This window comes from Lissotriton vulgaris, chromosome 9, assembly GCF_964263255.1.
Source record: "Lissotriton vulgaris chromosome 9, aLisVul1.2, whole genome shotgun sequence".
Taxonomy (NCBI): Eukaryota; Metazoa; Chordata; class Amphibia; order Caudata; family Salamandridae; genus Lissotriton; species Lissotriton vulgaris.
Window position 1 is genome coordinate 357,362,888 of NC_141697.1, and position 14,258 is coordinate 357,377,145.

General features: G+C 52.9%; 1 protein-coding gene across 1 annotated transcript in view; it reads right to left on the reverse strand.

Annotated features, from left to right (window-relative positions):
* Positions 1-13,382: 13,382 nt before the first annotated feature.
* Positions 13,383-14,258, reverse strand: part of LOC147690130 (alpha-1-antitrypsin-like) — an 85,001-nt gene continuing 84,125 nt past the window's right edge. Inside the window, exon 5 of the mRNA XM_086937731.1 lies at positions 13,383-13,652. Within this exon, the coding sequence (XP_086793857.1) occupies positions 13,461-13,652 (192 nt within the window). The 3' untranslated portion in view covers positions 13,383-13,460. The remainder of the gene's footprint in view (positions 13,653-14,258) is intronic.

Consider the following 14,258-nt stretch of genomic DNA (forward strand, 5'->3'; position numbering starts at 1 on the left):
AGATTTGCATTTTCAACATTCGGTATTTATCAATCAATCAATCAAAGACATTTATAGAGCGCACCACATACCCGTAGGGTCTCAGGGCGCTAGGGGGGGGGGGGGGGGGGGGGGCGTTACTGCTCGAACAGCCAGGTCTTGAGCTTCTTCCTGAAGGAGAGGTGGTCTTGGGTCAGGCGGAGGGAGTTCCAGGTCTTGGCGGCCAGGTAGGAGAAGGACCTTCCTCCTGTTGTCGCTCTACGGATGCGTGGGACGTGGCGAGGGCGTGGCTGGCTGATCGGAGGTGGCGTTTGGGAGCGTAGAAGTTGATTCGGTTGTTGAGGTAGCTCGGGCCTTGATCGTGAAGGGCTTTGTGTGCGTGGGTGAGGAGACGGAAGGTGATTCTTTTGTTGACGGGGAGCCAATGCAGGTCTTTCAGGTGTTCGGAGATGTGGCTGTTACGTGGGATGTAGAGGATGAGTCTGGCTGAGGCGTTCTGGATCCGCTGAAGTCTCTTCTGGAGCTTGGCGGTGGTTCCGGCGTAGAGGGCGTTGCCGTAGTCCAGTCGGCTGGTGACGAGGGCCTGGGTGACGGTCTTCCTGGTCTCCGTGGGGATCCACCAGAAGATCTTCCGTAGCATGCGCAGGGTGTTGAAGCACGCCGAGGAGACGGCGTTGACTTGCTTGGTCATGGAGAGGGAGGAGTCCAGGATGAAGCCCAGGTTGCGTGCGTGGGTAGTCGGTTTGGGTGCGGTGCCCAGGGCGGGGGGCCACCAGGAGTCGTCCCAGGCGGTGGGCGTGGAGCCCAGGATGAGGACCTCTGTCTTGTCTGAGTTCAGTTTCAGGCAGCTGGTCGTCATCCACTCGGCTACCTCCTTCATCCCTTCGTGCAGGTTGGCTCTGGCGGCAGCGGGGTCGTTGGTCAGGGAGAGGATCAGCTGGGTGTCGTCGGCGTAGGAGATTATGTTGAGGTTGTGTTGGCGTGCGATGGCCGCGAGGGGGCTCATGTAGACGTTGAAGAGGGTAGGGCTCAGCGAGGATCCTTGAGGGACGCCGCAGATGACTTTGGTGGCTTCTGACTTGTACGGTGGTAGGCGGACTCTCTGTGTTCTTCCGTCGAGGAAGGAGACGATCCATTCCAGTGCCTTCTCCTGGATTCCGACGTTGCTGAGGCGTTGCACTAGGGTGCGGTGGCAGACAGTGTCGAAGGCCGCGGAGAGGTCTAGGAGGATGAGGGCCGCTGTTTCTCCGTTGTCCATCAGGGCTCGAATGTCGTCGGTGGCGGCGATGAGGGCGGTCTCGGTGCTGTGGTTGGCTCGGAAGCCGGACTGCGAGGGGTCGAGGGATCCGTTCGTCTCGAGGAAGGTGGCCAGCTGTTTGTTGACGGTCTTCTCGATGACTTTGGCTGGAAACGGGAGGAGCGAGATGGGGCGGTAATTCTTGAGTTCGGTGGGGTCTGCTGTAGGTTTCTTGAGAAGAGCGCTGAGTTCGGCGTGCTTCCAGCTCTCGGGGAAGGTGGCGGTGTCGAAGGAGGTGTTAATGATGTCCCGCAGGTGGGGTGCGATGACAGCGTTGGCCTTGTTGAAGACGTGGTGAAGGCAGGGGTCGGTCGGAGATCCGGAGTGGACGGAGTTCATCATGCGGACGGTGTCTTCGGTGCTGATCGGGGTCCAGGCTCGGAGGGCGGCGGTGGGCGGCGTGGCTGTGGTCGTGGCGTGCGGCGGTTGGATGCTGAAGCTGTTGTGTATGTCCGCGATCTTGTTGTGGAAGTAGAAGGCGAGGGAGTTGCAGAGTTGCAGAGATCTTGCGAGGGGGTGATGTCGTTGTTTCCGCCGTTGGGGTTGGAGAGCTCTTTGACGATGTTGAAGAGTTCCTTGCAGTTGTGTGCGTTGTTGTCCAGCCGGTCCTTGAAAGCAGTTTTCTTGGCGGCTCGGATCAGTTGGTGGTGTTTCCGGGTGGCGAGTTTGAGGGTGGTCTTGTTGTCCGGTGTGGGTTCCTTTCTCCAGGCTTTCTCGAGGGCTCGGCAGTTCTTCTTGGAGCACTTGAGTTCGTCGGTGAACCATGGGGCTTTCTTGCTGCCGGGTCTGCTGGGCGGGGTCCTCAGAGGGGCGAGTTCGTCCGCGCAGTTGCGGATCCACTTCGTGAGGTTGTCGGCGGCCTGGCTGGGGTTCCCTGAGCTGGCAGGAGGGTGTTGGCTCAGGGAAGCGGTGAGCTGGTCAGCTGTGATCTTGTTCCAGCTTCGACGGGCAACCTGTTGCTGGTGGTGATGGATCGTCGTTCTTTTGAAGGTGAAGTGTACGCAGCTGTGGTCCGTCCAGTGGAGTTCTGTGGCGTGGCTGAAGGCGATGTCTTTGCTGGATGAGAAGACGGCGTTGAGTGTGTGTCCGGCGAGGTGGGTGGGGGTGCTCACCAGTTGCTTCAGTCCCAGGTTGGCGAGGTTGTCGAGCAGGGTGCTGGTGTTGCGGTCGTTGTTGTTCTCCAGGTGGAAGTTGAGGTCCCCCAGGAGGATGTAGTCCGCGGAGGGGAGGGCATGCGGGCTGACGAAGTCGGCGATGTCCTCGCTGAATTGAGTGCGTGGTCCCGGGGGTCGGTAGATCAGGGTGCCTCTGAGGGTGGTCTTCGGGTCGGTGTGGATCTGGAAGTGCAGGTGTTCGGCGGTGGTTAGGGTGTTGTCGGTGCTGGTCGTGATACGGATGGTGTTCCTGTGGATGATGGCGATGCCTCCTCCCATCTGGTTGGCGGTGCGGTCCCTCCGGGTGATCTTGTATCCCTCTGGGATGGCGATGGCAATGTCGGGCGCTGAAGAGGCGTTCCTCCAGGTCTCCGTGATGAAGGAAACGTCAGGGGCTGTGGCGTCTAGGAGGTTCCAGAGTTCGACGGCGTGTCTGTGGACGGAGCGGGTGTTGAGCAGGATGCACTTGAGGTGTTTGCTGCTGGTGTTCGGCTTGGCAGGTGCTGGTGCCGGGCAGGTCCGGATGCAGGTGAACTTGCAGGCGTGGCAGCTGAAGGGTCCTTGGGTGCGGCGTGGGGTGGCTCGGTAGCATCGGCACACAATCGGCGCGCCCGCTGCGCGTGACCGCTGCGCGTTCGCACGGTTGCCATATATGGCGAAGTGCGCGGGGGCGGAGCAGCTGGGAGGCGGGAGCGGGGAGGGTACAGAAGGCAAAAAGGGGCGGGGCTAGCGGCGGTTGCGGGAAGCGGAGAGGGAGGACGAACGGCGGCGAAAAGGAAGGAAAATACAGTAACAGTAATACAGGCAATACAAAATGACAAAAAGACAAAAAACAATCTCAATACAGCAAAACAGTAGGGGCAGGTCAGCCGAGCACGGACCTTGCCGCTCGGGGGCAGGGGGCGTGGTCTCGCGGCGTTAGCGAGGCAGTCAGGCAGGGAAGGCACACGCAGCAGCTGGTGGCCGTGCGGCGCGGGGGTGTCCTAGAACTAGGTCACACTCACCTGCGTCGCACGGTTCCCATATATGGCCAAGTGCGCGGGGGGGCGGAGCAGCTGGGAGGCGGGAGCGGGGAGGGTACAGAAGGCAAAAAGGGGCGGGGCTAGCGGCGGTGGCGGGAAGCGGGGAGGGAGGACGAACGGCGGCGAAAAGGAAGGAAAATACAGTAATAGTAATACAGGCAATACAAAATGACAAAAAGACAAAAAACAATCTCAATACAGCAAAACAGTAGGGGCAGGTCAGCCGAGCACGGACCACGCCGCTCGGGGGCCGGTGGCGTGGTCTCGCAGCTTTAGCGAGGCAGTCAGGCAGGGAAGGCACACGCAGCAGCTGGTGGCCGTGAAGCGCGGGGGTGTCCTAGAACTAGGTCACACTCACCTGCGTCGCACAGTCGCCATATATGGCCAAGTGCGCGGGGGGCGGAGCAGCTGGGAGGCGGGAGCGGGGAGGGTACAGAAGGCAAAAAGGGGCGGGGCTAGCGGCGGTGGCGGGAAGCGGGGAGGGAGGACGAACGGCGGCGAAAAGGAAGGAAAATAATGTGTTCTAGTTTCAGAGCCCTGGCCCCATTGATCCAATTCTATTGCACCCTGATGCACCAGTTTCAGCATCCAGCTGATAGTGTTTCATTGCAAATGCTCCCTTTTCAGTCCTTTTTTTTAATGATAATTGTGTTTCAAAGTCAATGCCTAAATATAATATTCCCATTCATACTGTCCCTGTGACGAGGTCAGAATTCACTGTCAGCTCGCATGTCTATATCATCATGTCAGTATCATCAGTGTCAATGTCTCCATATCCCTGTCTAGTTCAGCACATCAATGCCGAAGACCCAATGTTAATACCTCTGTGGCATTGTCCCCTGTCACAGTCAGTGTACGAGTGTCATGGAAAGGGGCGACCACTCGGTCCCCCCGAACGTATGGTTGGGTGCCCCGATCCCCTCGGGAAACCATTTTGGGCGGGGGGCGTGGCTCGGCTGGTATGCCCGAAGCGGCGTAGCCGGGGCGCGCCTTTTCCCGCCCAAGAGGGGTTGTCCTAGACACCTACACCGAAGACCACGCCCAGTAGGCGTACCGGAGGAGGGTACACGCCCTCCCGCAGAAGAATAAATAGAGCGGGAATCCGAAGAAGCGTCCTCTTGTTCCTGTGCTCTGAAGGCTGCACCCACTCGTTGCTCGTGAGCCCTCGACGGAACAAGCAGCAATTTTGAGAACTTGTAATCTTGTTGTTTCTCTTTCAGTTATTTGAAGTTCGAAGAGTCCAGGACCTCGTCGTCGACTAAGAGCGGAATACTCGAAACCATGGCTGGCAAGAAAGCGGAAAAGGGTTCCGAGACGGATAAGGTGTTACGCCTATTGTCGAACCGGATGGCTTGCATGGACCGAAAACTCGGACAAGTCCAATCGATCGGTAGAGGTTTGACGGAGGTCAAAAAACAGCTGGCTGCACTGAGCAACCCGGGTCATCCTAAGAAGGTAATAGGCCCGGCCTTGCCGGGAGTCGTCCCCGAGGGTAGAGGGAAACGGGTCAAGAAGAGGGCGGTTTCGGGGGAGGTCCCGGTTCCAGAGGTACCCCCAGTTGCCCCCCTCATGCCGGCAGACAACCCAGTACCAAACCCAGATATAGGTCAGCCGATCCCGGTTGTGATTACTCCCGCTAATGAGGAGGAAATGCCTCCCGAATTGGCCATCCAGTTGGCAGCATGGCTCAAGAAAAAGGCAGTGGGCGCAGTGGCCCCTGGAGACCCGGCCGAAGAGGCCAGAATACTAATCGAGCAATTGCGGCAGTCGAGAGATGTCGCAAAGGCGAATGTTCCTCTTGTTCCCCCACAGGTGGCACCGGTAGGACCTGCAGTTGGTCACGAGAAGACGGCGGGAACAGCGGCCGAACCTGGTAAGCTCGCATTGCCAATGGCGGGGGAGGGTTCAATACCCTTGAGGCGGGAGAAGGTGGCACAGCACATCCCTATGGCCACAAAAGAGTTAATATGGGGAGACAAATATGTTAACATGTTTTCATTATTAAATGACCATCGCGAGATGGAATATGCTAAAACCCAGAAGGATCTGTGGCACACGAGCGTCTGGCGCGCCAAGATGGCGGAATTTAGGGTGGATGAGACAGTAACGAACTGGGTTAAGGCCTTTTCTATATTTACTGCAGTTATGGGGGAACGTAAACCCGAGGTGATGACTGAGTTGACTTGCTATCAAAATCGCATTATGGATTTTTATTCAATGTATGAGGGGGAGGAATGGAAAGGTTATGACATGAAATTCCGGAAAGTGAAAGAATATGATGCTACTTTGACTTGGGATTGCCTGGACTCGGTGTCATGGCACAAGCAGCTCCTGCCAGGGGCGGCAGGTATGTCCTCGCCAGGCGGGAGTGGGTCAGGAGTCGTCCGCCAAAAGCCCGCGGTGCCCTTTCGAGCGGGCGCCAGTGGGGTTTACCAGCCTAAGACCGGCGGGAATGGCGGCAAGCGTGGGGTCTGTTGGGGCTTCAATCGAGGCAACTGTAACAGACCGCAAGGAACATGTAGGTTCAAGCATGTGTGTGCGGGCTGTGGGAATTCCTCACACCCGGAAAGTTCATGTAGATCTAAAAATAGCGGGACGGGAGGAAAAGGAGGGTCTAAGCAGGAGTGAGGTAGAACGTTGTGACCGATTGCCTACACCCGTTGATCTCATGGCTATGACTCCTTGGTTGAACAAATACCCTGATCATGTATCCGCTGGGGTGTTGAGGAAGGGATTCTTACATGGCTTCCACATCCCGGCGGGGGATTTTCGGGGGGACTCCTTTTGTAGAAACCAGTTATCGGTACAGCACAACCCAAGCGTGGCAGAGAAGAAAATAGCAAAAGAAGTCAGCTTAGGGCGAGTGGCAGGGCCTTTTCATCGCCCGCCGGTGGCGGAGTTCATCTGTTCCCCATTGGGGGTTGTCCCGAAGAAAGACCCAGGGGAGTTTAGACTTATTCATAACCTATCTGCTCCAAGGGGTTCCTCGGTGAACGAGGCCATTGACCCAGAAGTTTGTTCAGTGCGGTACGCATCGTTCGATGATGCCGTGGCCATGTTAAATCACCTGGGCCCCGGGACGCTGATGGCGAAATCAGATATCGAATCGGCGTTCCAGTTGCTCCCGGTACACCCACAGGATCAGCGCTTGCTAGGTTTTGCATTTCAAGGGAGTTATTACATGGATAAATGCATGCCTATGGGTTGCTCCATTTCTTGTGCCTATTTTGAAATGTTCAGCTGTTTTTTAGAGTGGGCATTCACCGAGGCCACAGGGCATAAGCATGTTATGCACTATCTTGATGACTTCCTGTTCTTGGGAGTAGCCAGCGATACGAAATGTGCGCAGGCGCTGCACGACTTCTGCATCCTCATGAGGGAGTTTGGAGTCCCATTGGCACCAGGTAAGACGGTTGGACCATCTACTTCACTGGAGTTTCTGGGAATTGAGCTCGATTCTGTGGAGGGATGTTTCCGTTTACCGATGGAAAAGGTGGACAAGTTTAGGGCTTCCTTGACGCAATGCCTGGGCAAGGAGAAAGTGACCCTGCACCAGTTACAACAAACAGTGGGTCAGCTTAATTTTGCTTTGAGGGTGATACCAATGGCCCGCCCCTTCTCACGCTCTATTGCACAAGCTATGGTTGGTCTCAAAGAGGGGCACCACCGTACGAGACTGTCGGCAGAGGTTCGCCAGGATATGCGCATTTGGTTGGCATTTCTGGCGGACTTCAACGGTCGAGTTGTGTGGAACAAGCCGCCAGCGTCTTCAGATGAACTAGGTCGGTGGACTGACTCAGCGGGGAAAGTGGGATTTGGCGCCATCTTAGGTAATCGATGGTCGGCGCAAACATGGCCGACGTGGTGGCACTCCAGCGGTCTCACAGGTAACATTGGGTTCTTGGAGTTATTCCCCATTTGGGTTGCTCTGATGGCATGGCCTGACGACTTCAGGGACGCTCAGTGGTGTTCTGGTCTGATAATATGACTGTTGTCGAATGCATTAACCAACAGGCAGCACGCTGCAAATGGATCTTGAAATTGTTAAAAGAAGTTGTGCTGCTTTGCATGAGATTGAATGTACAGTTCAGGGCGAAACATGTGCCATGCGTACTGAATCATGCAGCTGATGCACTCTCTCGTTCACATATGCAGGCGTTCAGGGGTTATCTACCTACAGCGGACCTAGTGGCGGCACCATTCCCCGAAGCACTATGGCTAATCGGTGCCCCGGATTACAAGACCTCGTGGCAGCAAGCTTAGCCCCCAGGACAAGGAAGGCATACGAAGGAGCGTTTTGTTCCTATTGCACATTTTTGGGTCCCACAGGGAGTCAGAGCTGGGGTCAGGAGGAATACTTCCTGGGGTTCCTGGTAGCGCTGCACAGAGAAGGCCGATCAGCGGCAACGGCCAGTAGGCATAGGGCGGCCATTTCATTCATGGCGCAGGTGCCTGGCATAAAAGACCCAACGGGTTCCTTTTTGGTTAAGAAGGCCCTTCGCGGCTGGCAGCGCCTCGAGGGTCGCAAGCAGGATGCGAGGCGCCCGATTGGCTTACACAGGTTGTCTCTACTCGTAGCGAAACTAGACGAGACGTGCTCCTCCCATTTCGAAGCAGTTCTGTTTCGGGCAGCTTTCGCATTAGCATTCCATGGGGCTATGCGGGTGAGCGAACTGGTCGCAAGAAATAAGAAAGACGTTGAGGGAGGCTTCTGCAGGGATCACGTCCAAATTAGGGGTGATTCGATGGTGGTCTCGATAGCCAGGTCCAAGACCGACCAGGGGGCTATGGGAAATAGTGTTGTCGTGCAGCGCGCGCGAGGGTCCCCCACGTGCCCGATAAAGTGTATAGAGGAATACTTGGCACTAAGGGCGGCTACATGGGGGGGAGTTTGCTAAGGCACAAGGATGGCACCCCACTGACGAGGTTTTAGTTCCAGAGGGTGCTAGCACTGACAATCGCTGCTGCGGGCATGGACCCGTGCGATTTTGGGACCCACTCCTTTAGGATACGGGCTCCTACTGAGGCTACAGCCAGGGGTCAGAGTGCGGAGGAAGTGAAACAGTTGGGCCGATGGTCCTCGAATTGCTTCAAAAGGTATGTGCGATTGCACATGTTGTAACGATCAATTGACATGCACTCACGCTTCTTGTCTTTTGTTTGAATTACAGTTTCGCGAGCCTTTCACGCGGGGCGGAATTTGCAGTCGACCCAGCACCAGGAGACCAGCGGTCAAGGATCACCGTCTGGAGGGAGAGTGGTATCTGTAGTCAACTAGTCATAGTACACCTGGGGGGCAATGACTTGGTGACACTGGGTAGACGAGTGTTGTTTGAATTAATTTTGTCTGCTGTTAGCTGGTTGGCTAAAAGAATCTCGGGGTGCACGATTGCCTGATCCCACATGATTCCCAGGAAGGTATGGCGGGGGGGCCTTTCGGTGTCAGCACTGAACCATTCGGTGAAAAGGGTTAACAATAAAATTGGTAAATTGCTTCGCTCTTCGCAGTTGCATAGCATTCCTCACGGGTGTATTCGGGGTGACCTCATGTATCTGAATGATGGGGTTCACCTGTCCAGGGAGGGGAATGATTTACTCATAGGAGACTTCATAGCATGGCTAAGGGGTTTGAGGAAGCATGACCTTTAGGAGGAGTAGGGGGGGCCGGATAGTCGGTCAACTATCCGGCCCTTGGCGGTAAGGTCATGATCGGTGAGCACTAATTTCAAGGTCCCTAGAGGGGGGCGCCACCCAGAATGGATGGGAGCGCCCGGGGGGAGGCGGCCATTGGCCCCTCCCACGGGGAGGCGGCACCCACTAAGGATGGGTCACCTAGGGGGAGACGGCCATAGGCCCCTCCCAGGGGGGAGGCGGCTAGATGCCCCTCCTACTAATTTCCCGGGGGCCAGATATCCGCGACGGCGGATAGAGAGTGTGGGGATGGGGGGAGTCCACGCTGTCCTTCCTACAGATACCTCACACGGGAACTCGGATGACCTTTAAGATGGCGTCGAGTGGAAAGGGGGCCCCCACCATGACAAGGGAAGTTACAGTTGGCAACGAGGGTAGAGTCCTCTGCGCATGCGCCACTCACACCGTGAGGGCGAGAGTTTTCGTAGTAGGGATCTGACACCGGTTAAGACCTTGCCGTTGGCCCTTAATGCTAGGATGTACAATTTTAATTTAGAATGGATGCATTCGCAGGATGTTAGACTCGGCTAGGAAACCTTTGTATTAGAGATCTGTTAAGCTTAGCCAAAGAACATGTCTTCATCGAAATGTAATAAATGTAAAATTGTACATAATTATGAAACTTTTATTTAATGTTTAAATTTTGTTTCATATTTTAATAAATACGGCCAGGAGGGCCCGCCTTCCAAAAGTTCAAACCTGTGTCCGACTTCTCCCATCCTTGGGGATTGTGTTGGGAGGGGGTGGCGGGCATCCCGGCCATATGGAAAGGGGCGACCACTCGGTCCCCCCGAACGTATGGTTGGGTGCCCCGATCCCCCCGGGAAACCATTTTGTGCGGGGGCGTGGCTCGGCTGGTATGCCCGAAGCCGCGTTGCCGGGGCTCGCCTTTTCCCACCCAAGAGGGGTTGTCCTAGACACCTACACCGAAGACCACGCCCAGTAGGCGTACCGGAGGAGGGTACACGCCTTCCCGCAGAAGAATAAATAGAGCGGGAATCCGAAGAAGCGTCCTCTTGTTCCTGTGCTCTGAAGGCTGCACCCACTCGTTGCTCGTGAGCCCTCGACGGAACAAGCAGCAATTTTGACCCACCCACCAGCCCCTTATGGCAATGTTTGTTTTAAATAAAGTTTTGCTGAGATAGGCCTTTTTTCCTTTGTAGAAAAGTAAAGGAATGTGTAAGATAAGGATGTGACTTCTGCCTGTAGGATAATGTTTTTCTTGGTAGGAGTGAGCAGTCGATGACACATCGAGGCGATGTCAGAATTTTTCCTTCCTCAGTAGGTAACAACTGTCGTATTTATTTTGGTCGGGCGGTAAGGTCATGATCAGTGAGCAGTAATTTCAAGGTCCTTAGAGGGGGGCGCCACCCAGAAAGGATGGGAGCGCCCGGGGGGAGGCGGCCATTGGCCCCTTCCACGGGGAGGCGGCACCCACTAAGGATGGGTCGCCTAGGGGGAGACGGCCATAGGCCCATCCCAGGGGGGAGGCGGCTAGATGCCCCTCCTACTAATTTCCCGGGGGCCGGATATCCGCGACGGCGGATAGAGAGTGTGGGGATGGGGGGGAGTCCACGCTGTCCTTCCTACAGATACCTCACACGGGAACTCGGACGACCTTTAAGATGGCGTCGAGTGGAAAGGGGGCCCCCACCACGACAAGGGAAGTTACAGTTGGCAACGAGGGTAGAGTCCTCTGCGCATGCGCCACTCACACCGTGAGGGCGAGAGTTTTCGTAGTAGGGATCTGACACCGGTTAAGACCTTGCCGTTGGCCCTTAATGCTAGGATGTACAATTTTAATTTAGAATGGGTGCATTTGCAGGATGTTAGACTCAGCTAGGAAACTTTTGTATTAGAGATCTGTTAAGGTTAGCCAAAGAACATGTCTTCATCGAAATGTAATAAATGTAAAATTGTACATAATTATGAAACTTTTATTTAAAATTTAAATTTTGTTTCATCTATAATAAATACGGCCGGGAGGGTGACTCCCTCCCGCCTTCCAAAAGTTCAAACCTGTGTCCGACTTCTCCCATCCTTGGGGATTGTGTTGGGAGGGGGTGGCGGGCATCCCGGCCATATGCTCTGTGTCTCCATGTCAGTGCCCTTGTACTCCTTTGCGAGTTTCTCTGGGTCAATATCTCTGCATCAGCATTCAGTGTCATTTACCGTATGCCAGTGACATTGACATATCAGTGCTCCAGTTTCTGCATGTCAGCATCCCAGTGTCAATGCCACTCTGCTGATATCTATGTGCCTTTGCCCAAGGTCTCCTGCTGTCTGTGCCATCTTCTCCAAGTCTGCATTTCTGTGGGGAGTGTACTGATGTCAGCATTCTTTTGTGATTTTGTGGCAGCTTTAGAGGCCCTGTATCATTGTGCAAATATCCTTGCCTCCCAGTGCCCCAGGATAAACATTCCAGTATAGGTGGGAGCATAACAATGTTAATGTCCACTTGCTGGTGCTGCCTTATCAAACTTTCTCTGTTCCAATATCAGTGTCTATGTCTTACGCCATTGTCTCAATGTCAGCGTGTCAATGTTATGGCAACAGGTTCACTGTAGCGAAGGAGGTGTTTTTCTATTAGTTGCCTAAAGTCACAAAATAAAGCACACGTTTTCAGTTTTCAAAGGTTCGTAGCACATCTTGCATTTTGGTTTTCTGATGTAAACTACCCCTAGCGTGAATCTCATTTAGTAGCATTTCCCTTGTCTGTTGCATGGGGTTGAGTACAACAGACACAAACGTGTTTTTTCCAGCCCCTTCGAGGCCCTCAGTGCCTTCCATTTTTTGTAGGGCCCGGTACACCTTTTGACTGCTGTTGTGTACGTTCCCCATGTGACATAGCACCAGGGGTCTATTACCTAGACTGGCCTGGGAGTGCAGCAGGCATATTCGCGCTCGTTCTGCACCTCTGTGACACTTCGGTGTTACAGAAGAGGTCACATACTCTTGTGCACCCATGTCTGTAATACTTATTACCGCCGTATGACTTATAGCTCTATCTTAAAGGTGTTATTTTCATACGGTGAGCCCGATGTAAAGGTGTAAAATTATTTGCCTCTGTTCTCACAACGCATTATGGGTGTGAGTACAGAGCCAAAGAGGACGCCAGGAGGCGCACTAACTCTGAACACCAAAAGATTGGAAACAGATGAAAAATTGTGGATAATTCTTCTTTAATTGGCGTTTCATAAAAGTCCCCTTGCAAGTGACTGGGCATCGCCACACGAATACCGCAGGCTAACAACTATTAAACTGTTAATATTGTGGTAGGTCTCAGTTCCGCATAGTTCACAGGAACACCAGGACACACACGCAGTTGAGGGGGTGCTCAGAAAGAAACAAAAATGCCTACTGTGTGTGCAGATCACATGGTGACAATAATACAGATCAGCGCAAACAAAAGGAACCATGTAATACAAACACGTTTAATGGAGACAGTGGGGCAGATTTACAAGCCAATTGCGCCACTTTTGCGTAATTTTTCCCCCATGATAAAAATGATGCAAAAGTGGCGCCAAAGGCTTGTACATATGCCCCAGTGTGTTTGTGAATGCGGGATGGTTGGAGAACAGAACATAGACACTGAAATATGGAACTTCTAGTGTAGAAAAAGTAGTAGGAAAAGAAGTTAGAAGGATGAGAAATGTTGGATCAAGTGTGACATGCATCCAAAGATGATACTGAAAAAGGTGGTAGTGATATGAAGCGAAGTAGAGTAGAGCTGGTATGGATGTGATCAATGTCACCCAAGGAATATGGGAACATTGATGAGACAGAGAATTTGAGCTTTGGAAAATTGAGTATTAAATTAATAAATTTCATAATCTTTCTTAAAGTGACGTACACACCACCATCTTTGATAGTTTTGGAGGACCGCATGTTAGGGTTTTTGTGTGGCGGATTCCATGTGTGCACTTAAGAGTAGTGTGTATCCCAATGTGTGAGTGTGTGCTGTGGACGTCTGAGGGTAAGGGAAGTCAGCAAGAGAATGTTGGAACGTAGTTGCTGTGGCACCATTGGAGTAAGACACAATTTCTTACCAACGAAGAGTGAAACTGTTCATTTGTGTGGTTGTTACATGGAAAGATAAAGGTAAACTGAACTCCTATCCACTGGTTACCAGGACATGGTGCCATACTGATGTCAGATCTCTTCATAATCTTTACTTTAAAAAATGTGTAACACGTTCAAACTTTCAGAGCTCCATTGAAGGCCACGGTTTCACATGGATAGAAGCCACGGCATGATGCCATTTTATTTAACACATTTAAAAGTAAAATTAGAGTGCAAAAATAAAAAAGCGTAAGACTAATTTGCAGTCGGGTTCACAATTTTTCCCATGAAGAGGGTGCTTCTGGTTTGCTTGTGATAAATCAACATCAGGAAGGGTCTGTCGAATTTGACGGTGGGGGGTAGGGACATTGGCATCATCTCTAAGGTAGTTGTGCCTGCAGCTTCTGTGCCTTTCTCGTCAATGCTTAGCATTGCCTTGTGAACAGCCTAAAAAGAAAATCAAAAAGGTTAGAAAGATGGATGGTAAGTATGCAGTCCACAATAAAAAAAAAAAGCTCCAGGGCCCAAGATATAGCTCGGGAGGCCCCTATAACATGCACCACCCACAGTACCTGCCAGCATTGCTAAATGCCAGTTCCAACTTTTTCTACCAACCATAACACTCATACAAATATGACAGTGTGAACTCTTCCAGGTCACACAAAGCAATAAGAATGGACTGGACGTGCAGGAAATAAAGGGGTGTTATCATTAGGTGAAAATGACAGTTAAAACATACCATTTTATATGAAGAAAACACTGAATTCACCAATAATAGTTATCTCAAGTGGATATCTATGCCTGAAAGCACATGAACAACATAAAGTGAACATGCAATAACCAGAAAGAAACACCTTACCAGCCATCATTGAAAGGGCAGCAAGAGCCTGGGAAAGTCCTCCCAGTGTCCACTAAGCACCAAGGTTACTCTACCACCTCCTCAGCAAGAGGAAGATGCTAACATCACCAGAAGAATAAGCCTTATTCAAAAGGCTAAAGAGAAGGCCTGCAAGTGCCCCACCAGGTTTGGCCCAGCATTAGATAACATGAACC